Source organism: Dipteris shenzhenensis, chromosome 3, assembly GCF_047967505.1.
Source record: "Dipteris shenzhenensis isolate YYH24624 ecotype China chromosome 3, Dip_SZ_1.0, whole genome shotgun sequence".
Lineage (NCBI taxonomy): Eukaryota > Viridiplantae > Streptophyta > Polypodiopsida > Gleicheniales > Dipteridaceae > Dipteris > Dipteris shenzhenensis.
The window spans coordinates 62397069-62416737 of record NC_141598.1 but is presented as its reverse complement, the minus strand read 5'-3'; the positions used below and the strand labels follow the sequence as shown (position 1 = coordinate 62416737).

Sequence of the window (19669 nt, the reverse complement as noted above, 5' to 3'; positions counted from 1 at the left end):
ATAACCCTCAAACAATTGAGCGTGCAGCCCAATTGGCAGAGGTATTTGAGCCCAAATATGCCAGCAAATATAAGATGACAGCGGGCAGCACATATGGGAATGCAAATGAGGCTGAGAAGAAGCCTAAGGTGACTGATTGGAATGAAAGAAAATCAGCAGCACCACCATAAGCCCAATTGGCAGAGGTATTTGAGCCCAAATACGCCGGCAAATATAAGATGATAGCGGGCAGCGCATATGGGAATGCAAATGAGGCTAAGAAGAAGCCTAAGGTGACTGATTGGAATGAAAGAAAATCAGCAGCAGCACCATTTCCAAGGTTTCCCACAGTTACACGTAGCAAGATGCCATATGCTAAGCCATACAGGTCATTTGATGCTAAGCCAGGAGCTAAGCCAAGTGTTGGACATGAAAAATCAGAATGTAAACACCACACCAGGGCTATTATGAACAGCAAAAAGAGGGCAAACTTATGCTTTACGTGTGGTGAGAAGTGGACTCCTAAGCATCCGGAAGTTTGCAAAATGCGTAACAGTGGTACTACAAAACTCAGCATGATTATTGAGATATCGGATGATGAGGATTTGATGGATGCTTCTCAGACTTTGGATGCCACTCATGATGATTCAGAGGGTGCACAAATCATGGAAGAAGCTCCAGGTGTTGGAGCCACGAAGGGGGCTGATTTCCCCTTTGATCCCGGTGGTGCTAATGAAAATAATATGCATGGTATACATTCCGATGGCACTCAGCCCATATGTAACATCCGAGGCCGTTGGCTTAAAGTCTTTCATGTGGAGCATCAGGTTGCTATGCCTTTTCTTGCGCGAGAGTGTGCAAATGGCAATGCTCTTGTGGACGAAGAGGAGATCTATTGAGATGTGCAGCAAGCAATTTATGCTATCTCTTCTCATGCCTTGATGGGTGCCAAAAGTGCTGAAACTATTAGATTGAAAGGACAAATTAATGGCAGGACTGTTCACATGCTTGTGGACAGCGGTAGCACTCATAGTTTCATCAATTCTAAGACCTTACAGAAGGTGGGACTGATTGCTACTGAGATTGATCATGGGCTGAGAGTAGAGGTGGCAAATGGACAGCATTTGGTCAGTAAATTTTGTTGCCAAGATGCAAGGACCAAGCTCTCGAAGGATTATGACTTTGCTGGGGATCTCTTGGCACTCGATATGGGCTAAGATTGGCTGAAATCTTTGGGTAAAATCAGCATGGATTTAAGTGTGCCCTATCACTCAGCCTTGCCACTCCTAAATTGCAGGTCATTTCAGCAAGGCAGTCAGCCAGAGAGCTCAGGAAAGAGCATGCCCTCTACACATTGAATGTGTCAATATCTCAGAGGGATAGCATTCCCTGTGTTGAGGATTGTGATATGCAGCAGTTGCTAACAGAGTTTGCTGATGTATTTGCTGATATGCCATCCCAATTGCCTCCCAAGAGGGATGTGGATCATGCCATTGTTCTAGAGCCTGGCAGTAAGCCCATAAACAAAGCCCCATACCATCTCTCTAAGGTTGAGCGGAAGCAAGTGGCAGTACAGGTGCGGGAATTGCTTGAGAAGAACTTCATCTCTCAGCACTTCTCCTTTTGCCTCTACGGTGCTTCTGGTGAAGAAGAAGGATGGATCATACCGCATGTGCATTGATTACAGGGATGTGAATTAGAGTGAGTCAAGCTTGTGCCACTGCCTCCATCTACTGAGCATGTGCGGAGGTCAAGGAGTTATAGTAGGTTCCCTTCCACAAGTGTCCATTCATCAAACCATCCATAAGTCTAAGATATAGAGAAAGGAATACGTCACAGATCGTGACATCCCCTCCCACTCAAAATAAGACCCTGGTGGAGATAATGAACTGATGTAGAAAATATCACGGTAAATTCTGAAAACACTACTGTAAAATGTCAGGGTACTACTGTAAGTCTTCATCAGATTGCCAAGTAGCGTCGGAGTCGTCCAGATCTCGCCAAAGAACAAGGAATTCCGTGATACATCGATGTCGAGTCTCTCGCTGTCAATGGTCTAGAATACGCTCAGGAATAAGGAGAACATAATCGTCTTCGATTTCTGGGACATAATCACCTGCAGGAGGAACTGCTTCATCGCCTGGAACGTACGTCTTTAGCCAAGAAATATGAAATGTCAGATGGATTTTACCCCATGATGGTGGTAATTCCAATTTGTAACTTAAAGGTGAATTTTTCTTGACGATCCAGAAAGGTCCATAGTATCTTGGTTGCACTCCTACCCCTTCTCCTCCCTTCTTCCCCTATCTCGACCAGTTCCAGGAGGTTCAAGGCCTAATAGAAGAAGCCCCTCCCCTCATTCGGTACCATCTCCTACATAGCTTCAATTCCACCTCAGCAGCAGTCAGTACAGCATTCCAGCACACACAGCAGTACCAGTCAGCCAAGCAACATATCCAGAAGCCTTAGCAGCTCCAACAGCACCAGTCGCAGCAGTCCCTACAGCTCCAGAGGCTGCCACAGGCCATGGACCAGTAGCAGCACTCACTCCTTTGGTAACAGATCCAATCCCCATTTACCCTCCTCTCATGGACACGGTTCCCTACACTGTACAGCTGTGGCCTCAGACCCAGAGCAGCCAGCATATCCTAAGCCATGAACAGCCCAATAGCCTCAGCATAGCCCTTCAGTGGGGACCAAGATGTATGCCTTCTTCATTTTTGAGAGGGCTGTCAACCCTGTTTTTGCTGCACCTGAAGTTGCAGAAGGCTGCATGGAAGCAGCCCGCTCATGGAGGAAAGGACCTGCTGAGAGCCTTTTTATAGGCTGCAGGCCAATCGTCCAGCAGACCTGGATCAGGAGGCCTCGCCAGCCCCTATGCCCTCTGTCCCCAGCCTCTTAATCCGGTTCCCTTTCACTTTCAGTGCCTGTCCACCCTATTTCCTGCCTACCCTAGGCTACCTAAGCCTCTCCCTGAGGTGGAATTCTTAGCAGCAGAGGTTCCTCTCCATTGTCGGAACGGTACGGTGACACCTTGTAGATAGTTCACTATTTTGTCTGCTGTAATGAGATCACAGTTCAGTATACTGTGTGTTCTCGGAGTTTGAATGTGTGAAGTGCATGAGTTGTGAATTCTCTAAAGCTTGGCTCTAATACCACGTGAGAGGGTTCACACAAATGAAGAGGATGAAGATGAACAAAGGAGATCTTGTCAGAGATAATAAAGGGCAGCATACACATCACTACCCCACATATGGATTGTGCTAAGGGCAGAGCAAGGTGTCAACGCCCCTGCAAGCTGACTTTTCTCTAAGAGTGTTTTTGTTTCTCCACTCTTTTGGCATTTTTATGTCCATAGGTTGCTCTTACCACAAGAGCACTAAGCTATAAAAAAAGAACAAAAATTATTCGATGGTTGAACAAGGGTGGTCTTGGAAACAGGAAATCCTTGGACCAATCAGGAAAAAAACGCCATAAGATAAGCAGCATTACACAGTCTAAAGTTTAGATCTTCGTGTTATGCTTTTTGATTGACGATCAACCTTTTCAGGAAAATGAACTCGTTCTCAGGCTGGTTTGTGACAGTCTGCCAGTCCTCAACAGGAAAGAAGATGAAACCTGTCGGATGCCAAGAAGACGGGTGTTGATAAGCCCTCCTGGAGTATTCGCTGTGCAGCTTGATATTGGTGCACGGCGTCAGTTGGCAATCCCCATTCTTCCGCTCGTATCGCTTTGTCAATCTCCACTTTTGCAAGGTCAAAATAACCCTTGAGCTTCTGCGCGAGCCGTGCCTTTTTCTGGTTCACTCGGGGTGACACGCCCGCGTTCTGCGTTAGCTCTGGGTCAACCTCAGCGCGCGAGGTGGTCTCGCCCGGCTCTTCCAGAGAAGAAGAGGACAGCAAAGAGGCGATTCGCTCAAGCACCCACATCAGATAGGAGGAGTAAGCGAATTGCATGGGGGAAAGGATCGACATGCCAGCGCTCAAAACATGATTTTGGGCTTCGCAAACGTGAACAAGGATCGGATGCATTCAACAGAAAGCGATCGTGCGCATAATCAAGTTTCGTGAGCTGACTAATCGCAGAAAAAACGGTGGGAACCCACAGGGGCCCTGCATAGTGTGCTTTTTCTTTTTCCTTTATTTTTAGAGAAAATATCCCTACCCGATTTATGCCCAAGCAACAAAATGGTCTGTCCAATATGCATGAGAAACTCCCGTGAGAATATTGTCACATGGTATGTCAGTCCAAATGTGATCCAAATGGGAACCATATATTGTTGTGGCTTCATTCAATTGTAGTTGCATCCCCAAGGCATGCATTATATTTGTCAAGTTAGTGGCTCTTGGTGATGCTTTGGCGTTGTCTATATTGAAGTCGCCCAACACTATGATCGAGATGTTAGAATTTTTTTTTGCAACTATCATTTTTTCTAAACAATTTACGAACATATTACTTTTTTGTGATGGTTAAAGATTTAAAGTCTTTTGTTTTGAATTGTTATATCGATAGACATAATTTCCACTCCTTGCTCTGCATATTTTTCCACACTGTGTATTGACAAGTGCTCTTGTAGAAGTGTGCATTGGCCCATGCGAGAGAAATTGTCGATGATCTTAAATCCTAGTGGTAAGATTTCTTTGTTGTGTGTTCTTTTGGTCTCTTGCAAGCAAATAATGTCTGAGTCCATAAGAGTGGCCATTGCCTTAATGCCTAGGATGTATTTTGACAGTGATCTTGTGTTTAGTGATGTTATCAATGTGTTTTTGCTTTGCCGTTGCTCCTTTTGCAATGCCTCTATTGTAGTCCATGCAACGCTGCTGTTTAGTCTATGCATTTCTTCTTTGCATTTGAGAATGAATGCCTTTTTGCCTGATTCATTTGTGTTTATGAATTGGAAGTCCTTGCTTGACCTGTGCAACGGTAGAGAAAAAGTGATGAACGCAGCAAGTTGTGCACTGATTTGTAGTGCATGTAGAATAGCATTCCCCATTTTTCGCAATCTCTCTTGCATGGGATTATTTTCTTGCATGCATGTGGCTAGTGTATCTCTCATTGATTGTGTAATTGTGCTATCCATTTTTGTGATGTATGACGTGCAATATGATGCAGCAACGTACAGATCCATAATAAATTGTATATCCGTATTTGATTGCCAGAGGTAGCTAATCTTTTTATTGAAAGACTTTGTAAAGATGTCTTTTGGTTCACGTTTTAAAAACAATGTTGGTTTCATTATTGAAGCTCTTAATGAAAGGATATATGTTTCCAAGGTGATGTGCAAAGACTCCAACCATTGGAAGAATGTGTTCCTTTTATTTGTGTCAATATTTTGTATTTCTTGGCAAATGCGGAGATAGGTTTCTCTTTTGTTGCTTTTGTCAACGTCATCGAGCAGAGTAAGTATCATTGTTGAATGTAAGGGTGGCTTGGGATAATAAAACCTACAAAATCTCCATTTGCCTTTGGAACATGTCCTTGTATGCTTGTGGGTCTGTATTTGCAAATGCTATGACGTCTTCTTCATGGTTTGAAAGATATTTTGGTGCTTCTTCAACCCATAAGATTCCATGCTCGTGCTGGCTACCTCTGCATTGGAATTCTATCACAAAGAAGTAATCAACAACATTGCCAACTATAGACTTGTCTTTGCGTAGTAGTTGTATCATGCTTCGTAGTTTGTGTGTAGTAACGCACACACAAGGTAGGGTTTTGTCTTATGAGGTGGACAATAGCTGATGCATCTCCTAGTTCAATGTCTTTTGATGTTCTTTTGTTGTACATCGTTTTGAGTGTGGGCTACCACATTCTCTCCGTGCATGAGAAGGTAATAAAGAAGCATGGTTGTCCCAATTGATGCATCATTACAAATGCTTCTTTCCGTAGTTTTTCCTTGTGGTCAGGGGAAGTGTGAAGGCTTTCGAAGTCTCTATATCCTATTACTAATCTCAGTACTTGCTCAATGTTGGTGTTGGTTTTAACGTCCCGTGCACACAGCAGCTTGTTCTTTGGTGTGCCTTTCCTGAAATGCACCCATATAGATTGCATAACCTGGTGGATCAAAACCTTTATCGCTTTGAAAAAAACATTTCCCACTTTATTATATCAAAGTATGTCAGCTTGGTATTGTTAATCTCTCTAGGAAACCCGAAAAAAAGGGATGGGAAATTCAATTCCTTACTATGCTTATCTCTGAAGATGCCCAATGCCTTCTAGTTTCAGACGGGGCCACATAAATTGCATGTCTCTCGAAATGTATCACTTGTTTTGCATTTACCAGGTTATGCACCAATGTGTCTGTCTCTATATCGTCCTCTTCCCCTACAATGACATTGCCCTCTTGCTCGCTCACATCATAATGAACCTGTGGTATTGTTCCTTCAACCACTTCTTTGTACCAATTGTTGTGTATTGTGTCGTGATTGGATTTGTACAATGGTGTATCTACAAGTGCCTTTAATGCTTTCATAAGAGCATATGGTCACACTCTACCCATTGCAAATGTTGATTTGTGTTGCATTTTTCTTTTGATCCCAACAATTACGGCATGATCATCATCTAGGAAGCGTGGCAAGACTACTTGTATCTTATTCGTGTCTGCCATCACATTCACAATGCTTCCATTAATGCCCATCTGACCATTAAAAGTCATTTCTCTTATTTGGACAAAAGCAACTATGGGTACAACCAAGCATTCCTCCACATCATTTAGTTCGGACACTTCGAGCAACGGTGTATTCAAGCAGATATTTGAGGGGACGAAGAATTTTGGAAGAATGTTTCCTTTTACTGCCTTTTGCCATTCGTAACATATTCTATCGTGCTTCTCTATAAATTCCACAGTGCTATCTTGTGTTCTTCCTTGGATCCATTCAAATGTTTGCTTCTTAAGATATATTGTTTGTTTTTTGAAAAGCAATCTCTCACAAGAGAAGCAATCATATGATGGGGTGTCTTTAATTTTGTTGTTATATTTCTTTACTTAATGTGAGCAATGGTCAAACATTTGTAAGAACTTGTCGAAGGAAATCTTTTACCTCGGTTTTGTTTTAACAATTGGTGTTAAAGACAACACCTCTTCCTTGTGAGGTTGTGATTCCTGATTGCATTCATTAGTCGTCTCATCCCTGGTTTGTTTTATTTTTAGAACCTTATGCCTAAGAGTCGAAATGGATATGTTGTAAGAGGGAAAAGCTTCTTGCATATATTATCTAAGACTTGCATTTTGTTTCACCTTCTTGAAGCACAAATTTCTTTAAGCATTCATCCATGTTTGGAGACCATCGTCTTCTTTTTGGTGCATGGTTTACACGCTTGTATGGGTAAACAGCCATAGGCAAATGTTGGATTAAATTTTGCATGGTGAAGCTCCCATTGTCATAATTGCAATACTTACAAAATTTTTCAATGTTATTTATTTATCTCTACAAAAACCAATGTGGAGAGTGCGAATGAATCAAAAGGGCTAAGTGTGAAATCTTCATCCTCCATACAATGAACATAGCTTTCAAAGTCTTCCACTCCTGGATAAATGTTATCAAACATTGGATTTGCTAAATGGCTCTTCCATTCATTGAAGCTTAAGGTTTGTGATGCTATTAAGGCCTTCACTTTGTGACATATGGAAGCTTTCAATGAACGAGGTGATATGTGAGTGAAGGAGATATGAAACCCATAACAAAACACAATTATTATTTGGATATTTTTGTTTGAATTCCACATCAAGAAAGCTATTCTCCATATTATTCATTTGATCTTTGGGCCTACAAGGCAACTATGCCATTCAAATTTTGTGGTGCAAGGCACTCGATTGCAAAACTATAGTCAACAAAGCAAGCACTCCATAGAAGTCTTTATTGTAAAGCAAACAATATGTAGAAATTGCAAGTTCATGAGAACATGTCTCGATGGGCTTTGCAAGCTAGACTTCTAATAATAGCAACTACATGCTCTAGGTGCATTGGTCAGTAGCAATAGGAGCAATATAACCAGTCAAACACCCAAAGTTGTTTGTTAAGAAACGCCCTTCGACCTTCTTGCTGAATAAATATGGTTTCCATGAAGCAACTCTAAAAAAGGTTGAGGAAGCTTTAACACTTTGTCTACAATTGCATCCTTCAAAGTGACATCAATCAACACTCCATCAACTGTTGTTATAAGTGCCTTCACTTTAGGGATCTTTAAGAGGGAAGATGGTTTGTTGCATGCACATTATCAGCATTTCTTGATATCTTCGTTCCCTTGCAAATTCCACATGCATTCTCATACAAGGCAGAGTTAACACCAGTCACTGTCAAAGTGCAGATAACCTATACAACATCCCCTATGGAGAGGTCAAATTAATGATGGTATGTAGGAAAACTTGGAAGGACATTTGAAAAAATTGGGTAGTCAGACCTGATCACCATAACCAATGTGTTGAATGTGAGCATTGAAAACATGGGAAAGATATGCTGCAAGTGAAGAGTCTTTAATGGGCACAATTATTGTGATATCAAGCATGTTGAGTACGATAGGCTGAGTGTTCTTCTTACAACCGACATTGTGTAATATAAACTTTGCCTCTCCAAAAAACTTAAACTTTTCTGCAATCTTAACATAGTCGGACCATCGGTTGCTCCAAAAGGTGAGTTGCTCTTGCACATACACAATGGGCGACAAGTATTTTAGATATTTGCTATCGGAGGAAGTAAGAAAGGGCCGATGAAAGATGAAAGAGCAACCACTAAATGTACTTGAAATGCATAGATCTTATTGTAATGAGATCTTCAAGAAGGTCCCCATCTCCTACGATAAGCTCGTCTCATTGTTGTACGAAGTGCCTAACTTTATACAGTTGCGGCCAAGGTTGCCAAAGGAAGCTGATTCCCCTCTCCCTTGTTTATGAGATTTCTACACCTCTCTTTGAACTGATAGATGGTTCCTTGCGGGTAGATTTTTGGAACTACAGCAAACGGTTCTATCCTCTCGACCTGAGTGGAAGGATAAAAGGCAATGCTATAGTCAGTGGTCCCTCCATCATTCCTTGGGTTTCTAGAGCAAACAGAGAAGTTGCTGACTCTTATGCAGTCACCTATGTTAAGAAACTTTACAAATTCTCCATAGAAAAGCTCGTCAATGTGCAAGGTTATGAAACCTAGGCCAACCCTATCAACGAGATCAACTTTCAAACATCTCTGATAATTGGCACTAGTGAGCATATATGTTCCACACTTATTCAACACCTTCCCATCAAACACACAGTTTTTGATTGTTAGATCAATCTCTGAAACCTGCAATACTTTCAGTACTGGCTCGATTTTTGGACCACACCAATTGTGCGCTTCGTGGAGAGCATGGACATTGACATTCTCTACACAAGGTGGGGATTATCCTTCACTTCAACTAGTTTCAGTTTCTTGTCATCCAAAAGATCAATGTCAATGATCTTCCATTTGGGGCATGGCTTGTTGGTTTTGGGTGATTTCACGACACGGGATGGTGAAGAACTCATAAGAGAGGTGACTGCACCTACAAGTGAAGGGCTAACGTCATGCACACTCAAAGGGGATTTTTTAGTTCCAAGGACATTGTCTTTCTTGGCTTCAGGATGGATAACATATGTTTCAAGAAAAATTGCTCTATTAGAATTCTATGCCGCTATCGATAGTCTATTAAAAAAAAGTATAGATTAATCCAAAATCACCATGAATTTCCTTATTACTATTTTCACGTAATTGTTACCACAATATTGTATACGATTCATCATCCATTTCATTCAACACAAAAGCATTGGTAGTGTAATTATTTTCATTAAATAAATAATTCTTTCATCTTTTTTGAGCATTGCATTAATTCATGTTATTGAATGATTGCATGTTTTTTTTTCCTTTTTGTTTGCAGGAATTAAAATGTGGGGGATCAACCTATATGAGACTCAAGTAATGAAAGCATTACAAACATTTAAACATTTATGCACAGTGCAATCAAGCAAACCATATTCAACAGCAACATAAAACTTCCACACACTATATCCACATAGATTCAAAAAAAAAAGCATGCTATTTTTCCAAGGAACAAAAATCAAAACCTTTGACTCTACGCACCCTCAACCTTTGACTCTACAAAACTCTATGCACCCCTCAACCTTTGCTATTTTTCACTCACCCCTCAACCTTTGACTGCAACTAACTACGTAATTCTTAAGCGGCATGCTTCACGCACCCCTCGACCTTTGACTGCAACTAACTAACACTACAAGATTCTCAAAAACCATGCCCATCGCAATGTCTACCCAATACACACATCATGCATCTCCATCGCAACCATAATAGGTATCCACGGAAAATTCAATCTCTCCACCCATCGCACCTATCGACAGAACATCTAGTTCCCCCCAAACACATAAATTAGCGCCAAATTTTGATCACTGCCTACCAGATCCTCACGCAAAATGTCTATCTAAAACACACACACACACAGAGACTCTGGCACCAAAAACACAGATGAAACGACCATCTGAACCATTCACAATCGGACCAAGTTTACATAGCCCTCTACTATCCTCGTGCCCTCTTAGATTGTCATCGCGCCCTCCCAAATCGTCACGCAGATACACAGCCCCAAAAATTTCATCTCAAAACCCGAAATCAGAACTTGACACACACACACAGTAAGACTCTAGCACCAAAAACACACAGACAAGATGACCATTTGAACCATTCACAATCAGACCAAGTTTACACAACCCTCTACTGTCATCTCGCCCTCCTAGATCATCATCGTGTCCTTCCAAATCATCACGCAGATACACAGCCCAAACTATCATGGGAGCGTCCCAGATCATCACGCACAACACATGCTGGTCCTTCTTCTCCAGTTTGTGCTTCTTCATGCACCCCAAAAACACACTCCACACCCACCTACAGCTTTATGCAGCACGTCCACGCACTCCAACAACAAATTTCATCTCAGAACCCAAAATCGAAACTCGGTGAAAACTTCCCAGACATGGTTGCATCGAATTTTACAGACGAATCTACACTCCAGAGACGATGAAAATATACGTAGACCAACACTCGAGCACAGACCTTCATAATCCACCATTTTCGTATCGAAATCTTCACAACAAGATGAACACAATGCATACACGACCATCTTGCAGCTGCACCACAAGCATACATGCATTTTATAAACATGCAAGTGCTCCTACCTCCTGTCACGGTAGATGAAAATCTGGCTGGTAGAGATGATCCCCCATACTTTGCTCTCCGATTCTCTGAAGAGGTGCAAGCCAAGAATGGCTGCCCTCTTCAAGCATCGCTACATCACTACATCCCTATATACACACGCTATCACGAATCAAACTCTTGCGTCGCCACGCCCAAACGAGTGAGCCGAATCGTCCTCCTGTGTCACCACGCCTAGACGAACGTCGCCACAAAGCAACAAAAGCTTTCAAAAGGTAAGAGACAAGACCTCTAACAATACGTAATACACTAACCCTAAAACTAACTACCCTATTTAAAACACTAACCATCATGCTTTAAACACTAATCATCGTTATAATTCGAGTCAAATTGACTCAAATTAAATGATTTTCTAGGATGGCCACTAATACCCCTACAAACCCAATGGACCCTTGTAGGGCCAAAAAGGTATGGCCACTTTGACGTTAGGAATAAATCCGTCTGACCGGCCAAAATGTGCAACCAGTGCTAACTTTCCGACCATCACCAGCGATCGTGTCGATGGTCGCTCAAGATGGCCAAGAGCAAGCCCCTAACACGTGGTGGTTGTTACGGATGCATGTGTCTACTCCATGTAGGAATTCCTCTCGAATCCCGAAACCTGTCGACATTGCCACTTCCCAAGCCACGGAAGAGGTTTGGGAAAAACTCGTGTTAGTGGTCAGTCAAGATAGCCAGGAGCTTGAGTAAAGATGGCCGAGAGCAAGCTCCAACACATGGTAGTTTACGAACACAAGACAATCACTAGAAACATTAGTGTATCTAAATATCAAAGGTTCTAGATGCAAATATTTTTTACACAAAATAAAGGCATGTTCCTGTGTCCAAATCATGGTTTTGGACTGTTTTACAGCTAGACATTCAAACCTGCAGCCTAAAAAATCTGATGTGGCTAGGACCCTAGAGCGCCACGGCATGAATATAGGCATTCTGGACTTGCTAGAATGCTTGGTTGTCAGTGCTACATTTCAATTTTGGATGTAGATATTGGTACTTTGCCAATCTACGTAGTGTGATGTAGTCTTGAGGCATTTACCATTTTTTTGGATCGTGTTTGTGTCATTTGTAGTTTTCAGATTGGCATTGCCTTATTTCAAAGTAGTGTGTTACAGACCTAAGGCAAAATTAGTTTATATTTTATGTGGTCTCAAGCTAGCTCTCTACCCTATTTTGGGTAGTATACTTCACTCGTGAGGCATAGATTTTATTTTTTATTTTTGCAAGGAGGCATAGAAATTTCTTTGTTTTGGATCACAAATGTATTTGTGCCACTGCAAGTTAGCACAGCATATCAAGAACTCATAGCTCTTAATAGTGTTCTATGGTTATTTATAAAAAGTTTATCTTGTGAACCATGACTTTGATCAACAACTCATTTTTGGGGATTGGCTTAACACTAACTAATGAGATTGACCTCCCCTTTGGAGATGATCAGGATTCGAAAGAGAGTGTGAGATGAAACTATGTGTGCTAAGCCGTGGAAGTAGCTAGGGATGTTTGGGTAGGAAAAGGCGTGAAATGACAACATTGTTCTTTCCTTGAGTGTTTCGAAGGGAGTCTAATGAATGTGGAGAACGGAGCTTTCAATTTGGTGCAAGGGGGCTATGGAGTTAAGGAGCCTACTAAGTGTTTGTTGATGTGAGCTCCAAGGAATGGAAAGGTGGGGATTCTGGTCCGATGCAAGGGGACGGTTAAAAAGAAGACTACTCGAGTGTCTGACGGTGTGAGCTCCAAGAAATAGAAGAGTGGCAAAGCTGGTGTTAACCACGAGGAGGGACACTCATATGCTGACGCTCTGACTGAAAAACCACAAGGAGGCTTCGCTCCCCTGTCTCATGCTTGAAGTCCGTTTGCTTCTCAAAGCAAGAGCTGGGGTTGTGGGGGTTAAAGGTCACTGTGCCTTTACCCTGGTTATGTACAATACTCAAACACATATATAAATGAATGAAAAAGAAGATTAGGGTGTTCTGTACCCACCAAAAACTTGTGTGGCTCTCTATTTCTCTCTCTCCCTCTTCCGTTCTGCTTCCATTGAGAGCACTCTCAACTGGTATTAGAGCCCGGGTGATCTAGCTAGGCGTGCTTGAATGCCTGGAAGCTCAGCAGCTCTGTGGGAGGAAGGAGAAGCTCAGTGGAAAGCTTTGTGGGTGACTTTACTTGCATCTGAGTGCATAGAGACCTTGAAGGGACCTTTGGAAAAGTCACTTTGATTTTGTGAAGTGGTTTTGAGAGCTTGTTAAGTGTTTTCAAAGAAAAAGTCCTTTTTAAACCTTTTCCCTGTTCTGTTCAACGACAGAGACTCCGTATTGACTTGTAGAGGCAACCATTGCCTGCTTTTGGTGTCCATTTCACTTCAAGAGCTTGGAAACACCTTCATTCTTGAATTTGGGATCATTTTGTTGGATTTCTGACTCACTGTGTCAGTTTCGACGTTTTTCTGCCTGGGTGTTGGAACTCAAGTTTGGAGCAACCATTTGCAGATTTGTTAGTTTCGATGGACTCAGGAGGTCCTAAAACTTCTATTTTGCTCATCATTCGCACTTCGATGGAGTTTACAAACAGTTCAATTTCCAAAAACGTTTTTCAGTCCATGTGTTGGACCTAGTGATTGGGACCACGGTTTCCAAAACCATCTATCCCATTGCGTTTGGATGCCTAAAGACCCCTATGTGTCAGTTCTTGCGCGATTCGGTGGAGTATTTTCAGAGTTATAGATCTCTATGTATTTGATTTCGTCTCTCTGTTATGGATTTTTCATTCTAAGGTTTTGAAACCTTGGATTTATGCCACATGGTAGTAAATAAGTGTTGATTCCCATTTCTCACTCATCGGTTTGGGATTTTGGAGTTCTAGCAGAAGAGAGATATTTGCAGATTGTCTTATTGAGTCCGATTATGCAATGGCGCCCATGTTTTGAGGCCTGTAGCAAGTCCAGGGCATGAAACATTGAGTGTCACTATTGTGGCAAGAAGGGCCACATGAAAAAGGATTGCTACAAGCTTAAAAGAGAGCAAAAGGATAAGAAAAAGAATGCAAATTGGGGTGCAAATCAGAAGGAAGAGAGTCCAAGGGAGGACAAAGGAAAAGTAAAGATCGAGGAGATCAATGCAGTCACACATGATAGTGACAATGACATTCTCTTCATGTCTAGTTTATCTATAGAGTTGCTTACCACTTCAGATGATGCATATTCGTGGGAGTAGGTGACATAAAGTTTTCTTTTGCAAATGGATTTGCATTTATTTTGAAAAATGTGAGACATGTGCCTAAGCTGACCAAGAGTCTCATTTCAACGAGTCAACTAGATGATGCTAGTTTTCAGACCATCTTTGGTTCTAGGGGTTGGAAAATTCAGAAGGGCTTTATGCTTTTGGCCAAGGGTGCCAAGTGTGGGACTTTGTATCCCTTACATGTATCAGGGGTGTTTGATCATGTTGTTGCAATAACGGAGCAGCCAAGCACTTCTTTATAGCATTGCCGATTGGGCCATATGAGCCAAAATGGGATGAAACTCTTATGCCATTTGGGTTATGTACCGCATTTAAGTTTCTCTGATTTTAAATTTTGTGAGCACTGTCTCTATGGGAAGCAGACTAAATTAGCCCATAAAAGAAGGGGAAAGAAAGCTTGATTTGGTGCATTTAGACGTATGTGGTCCTAGGCCTACACGATCATTAGGCGGGGCTGAATACTATGTGACATTCATTGATGATGCAACTAGGAAAGTGTGGGCTTATGCTATAGCTCGTAAGAGTGATGTGTTCCAGGTATTTCAGAAATGGCTGGCCTTGGTTGATAATCAGTCAGGTAGAACGCTTAAATGCCTATGGTCTGACAATGGTGGAGAGTATGTCTCTCATGACTTCAGCATTTCTGTGATACACGTGGGATTAAGAGGGATCTCACATTCCCTCGTACTCTAGAGTAAAATCTAGTTGCAGAAAAGATGAACCGTACCATTCAAGAAAGGTTGCAATGCATGCTTTCCAATGCAAGTCTTTCTAGTGGTTTTTGGGTTGAGGCAATGAAGATTGCAGTGCACGTGATTAATAGATCACCTAGTAAGAGTTTGGATGGTGGTATTCTCGAATAGGCATGGAGTGGCAAGAAGCCCTCTTACTCTCATTTGCATATATTTGGGTGTGAGGCATATGCACATGTGCCAAAAGAGCTTCGAAAGAAGCTAGATCCTAAGTCTAGGAAATGCATCTTTTTGGGTTATGGTGAAAGTGGAGAGATGGGCTATCATCTCTAGGATCCAGAAGCAAAGAAGATCATACACAGCCATGATGTAGCCTTGAATGAGAAGAAGATGCATAAGGCACTCATGAGGGATGTGGAAATGAGGAGAATCACTTTCCAGGATGTGAATCCACCTGCATATGTTGATAGACAACAAGTTGTCCATGCACCAAATGTACAAGAAATGGTACCACCAAGTACTCCCATGGGTATACAAGGGTAGATGATGGATCATCTATTGGTGGAAATGATGAGCCAAATGTGGCTGAAATGCAGGTGGGACAGCAAGCTAAAATGCCCTTGAGAAGATCATCTAGAGTGTCTAGACCGCCTGATAGGTTTGTTCCAAGGGTAGACTATGTGATGCTTACTAATTACGGGGAGCCTTCTTGCTACAAAGAGGCTATGATGCGCGAGGATCAATGCAAGTGGGAGTATGCTATGCAATTAGATATGAGTTCACTTATGAAGAATAAGAATTGGGACTTGGTTTCTTTGCCACATGGAAAGAAAGCATTGCCATGTAAATGGGTCTACAAGATGAAGGTCACAGGTGATGATGTGCCTAGGTATATAAGGCCCGTGTGGTCGCTAAAGGGTTCAAGCAAGAGAGGGGTGTGGACTTTGATGAGATATTCTCTCCAGTTGTGAAGATGACCACACTTAGATGCATGCTTGGCCTAGTGACAGAGCTTATGCAGATGGATGTCAAGATAGCTTTCTTGCATGGGGATCTGCATGAGAAAATTTACATGGTGTAGTCGGAAGGCTTTGAAGAAAAGGGCAAAGTGCGTTTAGTTTGCAAGCTGAAGAAGAGTCTCTATGGTCTTAAGCAAGCCCCTAGAGAATGGTATTAGAAGTTTGATGCTTTCATTCAGTCCCAGGGTTTTAGAAGGAGTGAAATTGATCGCTACCTCTACACTGAAAGGGCTAAGGATAATAGCCTGATACTCCTGGCACTATATGTGGATGATATGCTATTGGCTAGCAAGAATACTTATGAGCTAGATACATTAAAGGCCAAGTTGCATGAGGCCTTTGATATGAAGGATTTAGGACTTGCAGGTCATATTCTTGGTATGCGCATCATGCGTGATCAGAGTAGGAAACTCCTTTGGCTTTCACAGAAGGAGCATGTTACAAAAGTATTGCAGCGTTTCAATATGGAGGGGGGGAAGGCAGTGAGTACTCCATTGCCTCCATATGTGAAACTGAGACATACAAATAGTCCCAAATTAGATGAGAAGAGGGTCATGATGGCCAAGGTTCTTTATGCATCAGCGGTTGGGAGTCTTATGTATGCTATGATAGCTACTAGACCAGGCATTGCATTTGCAGTGGGAGTTGTTAGCCGGTATATGGCTAATCCAGGAAAGAGGCATTGGGAGGCAGTTAAGTACATCATGAGGTACATGAAGGGTACCAAGGAGATGTGCATCTGCGTTGGTAGAGAAGACATGCATGTACTTGGATACACAGATTCAGACTATGTAGGGCATGTGGATAGTAGGAGATCCACTTTTGGTTATGTGTTCACCTTTGCAGGTGGTGTAGTGTCGTGGATGTCTCGTGCACAGAAGTGTGTTGCTTTGTCTACCAGAGAGGCTGAGTATGTTGCAGCCACAGAGGGTTGCAAGGAGGCTATATGGCTTGATCGGCTAGTGGGAGATTTGGGGACTCATACAAATGTACCGACATTACATAGTGATTCCTTGAGTGCTATTCAGCTAACACGGAATCCAGTCTTTCATGCAAAGACCAAACACATTGAGGTCAATACCATTTCATCAGGGAGGTACTTGAGGACAAGCGCATAGAGCTTGTCAAGGTTCATATAAATGATAACCCTGCAGATATGCTAACGAAGAGTCTACCTAGATAGCGGTTTGAGTATTGTCGTATATTGATGGGCATTGGATAGTATGCTCACTAGTTGTTCTCCCTTAAAGGCACATTATCCTTTAAGTGGGAGGTTGTGGGGATTAAAGGTCACCGTGCTTTTACCACGGTTATGTACAATACTCAAACACATATATAAATGAATGAAAAAGAAGATTAAGGTGTTTTGCACCCACCAAAAACTTGTGTGGCTGTCTGTTTCTCTCTCTCCCTCTTCCATTTTGCTTCCGTTGAGAGCAGTGAAGCCCAGAGAAAGGATCTATTAGAGTGGTAAAGTGCATGTGATGGGAGTTTGAGCGTATGGCTAGAGGGGAGATATACCTCTTCTCATTGGGAGAGTTCCCATGCTAGGGGAGCTTAACCAGTTCTTGCTTTCTGAGTGTGACCTGCATGCTTCCCAGTTCATAGCTTGTTTTGTGGGGAAAGGCTTCTTTCTCTTGCGATGTATGTGGGAATCGGTGCGTAAAGATATTATTGCTAAGTCTTTTGTCCTTGAGGATGGTGTTGGTGGTTCCTTGGAGTCCAACATTTAATCTTCAGGAATTTCTTTTCCACGAAATCCCTGTATGGCTTGAGTTCCCCAGGCTGGCGCCGTGGCCAGGAAGAGCGGTGGATTGGGTGGCTGCTACGCTAGGTAGGATGTTGTTGGTTCCATCTCTCTGAAGGAGAGATGATGGTTTGCAAAAAGCGTGGATTACGTGGGGCAAAAGTCTTGAAGTCCTGACTTCGTGCGTATTGCCTTCCCTGACGGTGATTCCCTTTGTCAACGGGTGCGATTCGGCCCCTATCCGGATGCTTGCTACATGTGCAAGCAGACTAGTCATTTTGCCAAGGAATGCCCCCAAAAGGTGGATGATACTCGGCTAGCAAGAGGGCCTCTGGATGGGGAAGTCAGAAACCCCCTCCTTCATCATTCTGATAAGATTGAGAATGCTGAGGATGCTCCGGTGTCATCTACGAAAGAGGTAACCCAGCACGAGGTTCTCGGGCTGGCTTCTAAGGGGCTTGAAGATAAGGGGGGAGCGGGTCTTAAGGAGCAGGTGAATTAGCTTAACCAGATGGTTGCATCGCTGAAGGATGCACAGAAGTTGGATCCATCAAGATTCATCAACACTTTGAAATTTGTCACGAAGAAGGGTAGGGTGGTGGAGATCTATAGCGGCCAACCCTTCTCTAAGGAGTTGTCTACCAACATTGGTTGTGTAGTGGTAACCATGCACAGCACTCGAGGTTGCAATGAAACATGCATGAGAGACCTGGCCAAGGTTCGGATGCTTTGCAGTCTGGGAGCGAGAACGCTCAAAGGCAAGAGGGTGGTGATGCTTCCAAGAAGTGTCGAGTTATGCCTGTGTATGGTGAGGCCATTAATTTTGGGATGTATGCTCGGGCTGATGTTCCCATTGAAGTGGATTTGGATGTTGGAGATGCTGGAATTAATGATGTTCAAATGTTGGAAGCTAAGAATCGCATAAGGGTTCTGGAAGTCCAAAATAAGAATGCGGCAAGTGATGCAAAGCAAAAGGTGTGTAACTTCTCCAAGAGAATCAAGGATGCTGCAAGGGGTCAATTAGGGGCAAGGGGAAGTGCTTGCATTATCTATGTAATGCAGTCAAGGCCCTCGCACAATGAAATGGATGACAAGCTAACCAAGGTGAATTTAGTCTGTTGGAATTTGAGAGGCCACTGCAGTAAGCTGAAGCAAAGACAGTGCTTGGCACTGGTGATCAAGAAAAGATTGGATATAGTGCTCCTCTGGGAGTGTAAGTGTGGTGTTGATGATGCTCTCTGGTTTTCTTTCAAACAAGCAGGGCTGGTCATCCAACATTGTTCTCAGATAGAACATGAGCATTCCAAAGTCTTTTGGGTATGCCATAGATTTACAGTAGGTGGATTGTATAGAGTTTCGGGGCTAGATTTCATAACGGGCTCTTAGTTGTGTCTGCACTGCACTTAAATAGGGGGAGAGTTCATTGAGCCCGGTCTTCTCATTCTTCTTTCATACAACCTGACATGTCCACCCTCGGTGCTGACCAACTGCCCCATTAGAGGGGGGTACAACAATTCTGGCTAGGGTTGGCATCGGGTTGCAGGAGCTCTGCTACAATGCCCAAGGCTGGTTTATTGCCGCTAAAGTTTTGATCAAAGGCTTCTCATTCTGTGTGGGTAGTGTCTATGCTTCGAATGCATTCTGGTCTGCGTATGAATGCCCTTAAAGCCGAGCTATTGGTTACTGGGAGGTGATTAGAATATGGTTGTGGACCAAGGGGATCAATCTCATTCCAGTGCTATAATTCTGGGAGAACTTGACTCTAGCCTAGGTC

At 42.7% G+C, this 19669-nt stretch overlaps 1 protein-coding gene across 1 annotated transcript in view; it reads right to left on the bottom strand.

Annotated features, from left to right (window-relative positions):
• The window catches only part of LOC147904138 (AAA-type ATPase family protein), a 38031-nt gene extending 33966 nt beyond the window's left edge, over positions 1–4065 (bottom strand). Inside the window, exon 1 of the mRNA XM_087372707.1 lies at positions 3598–4065. Coding sequence (XP_087228833.1) covers positions 3598–4010 — 413 coding nt within the window. The 5' untranslated portion in view covers positions 4011–4065. The remainder of the gene's footprint in view (positions 1–3597) is intronic.
• Positions 4066–19669: the final 15604 nt, after the last annotated feature.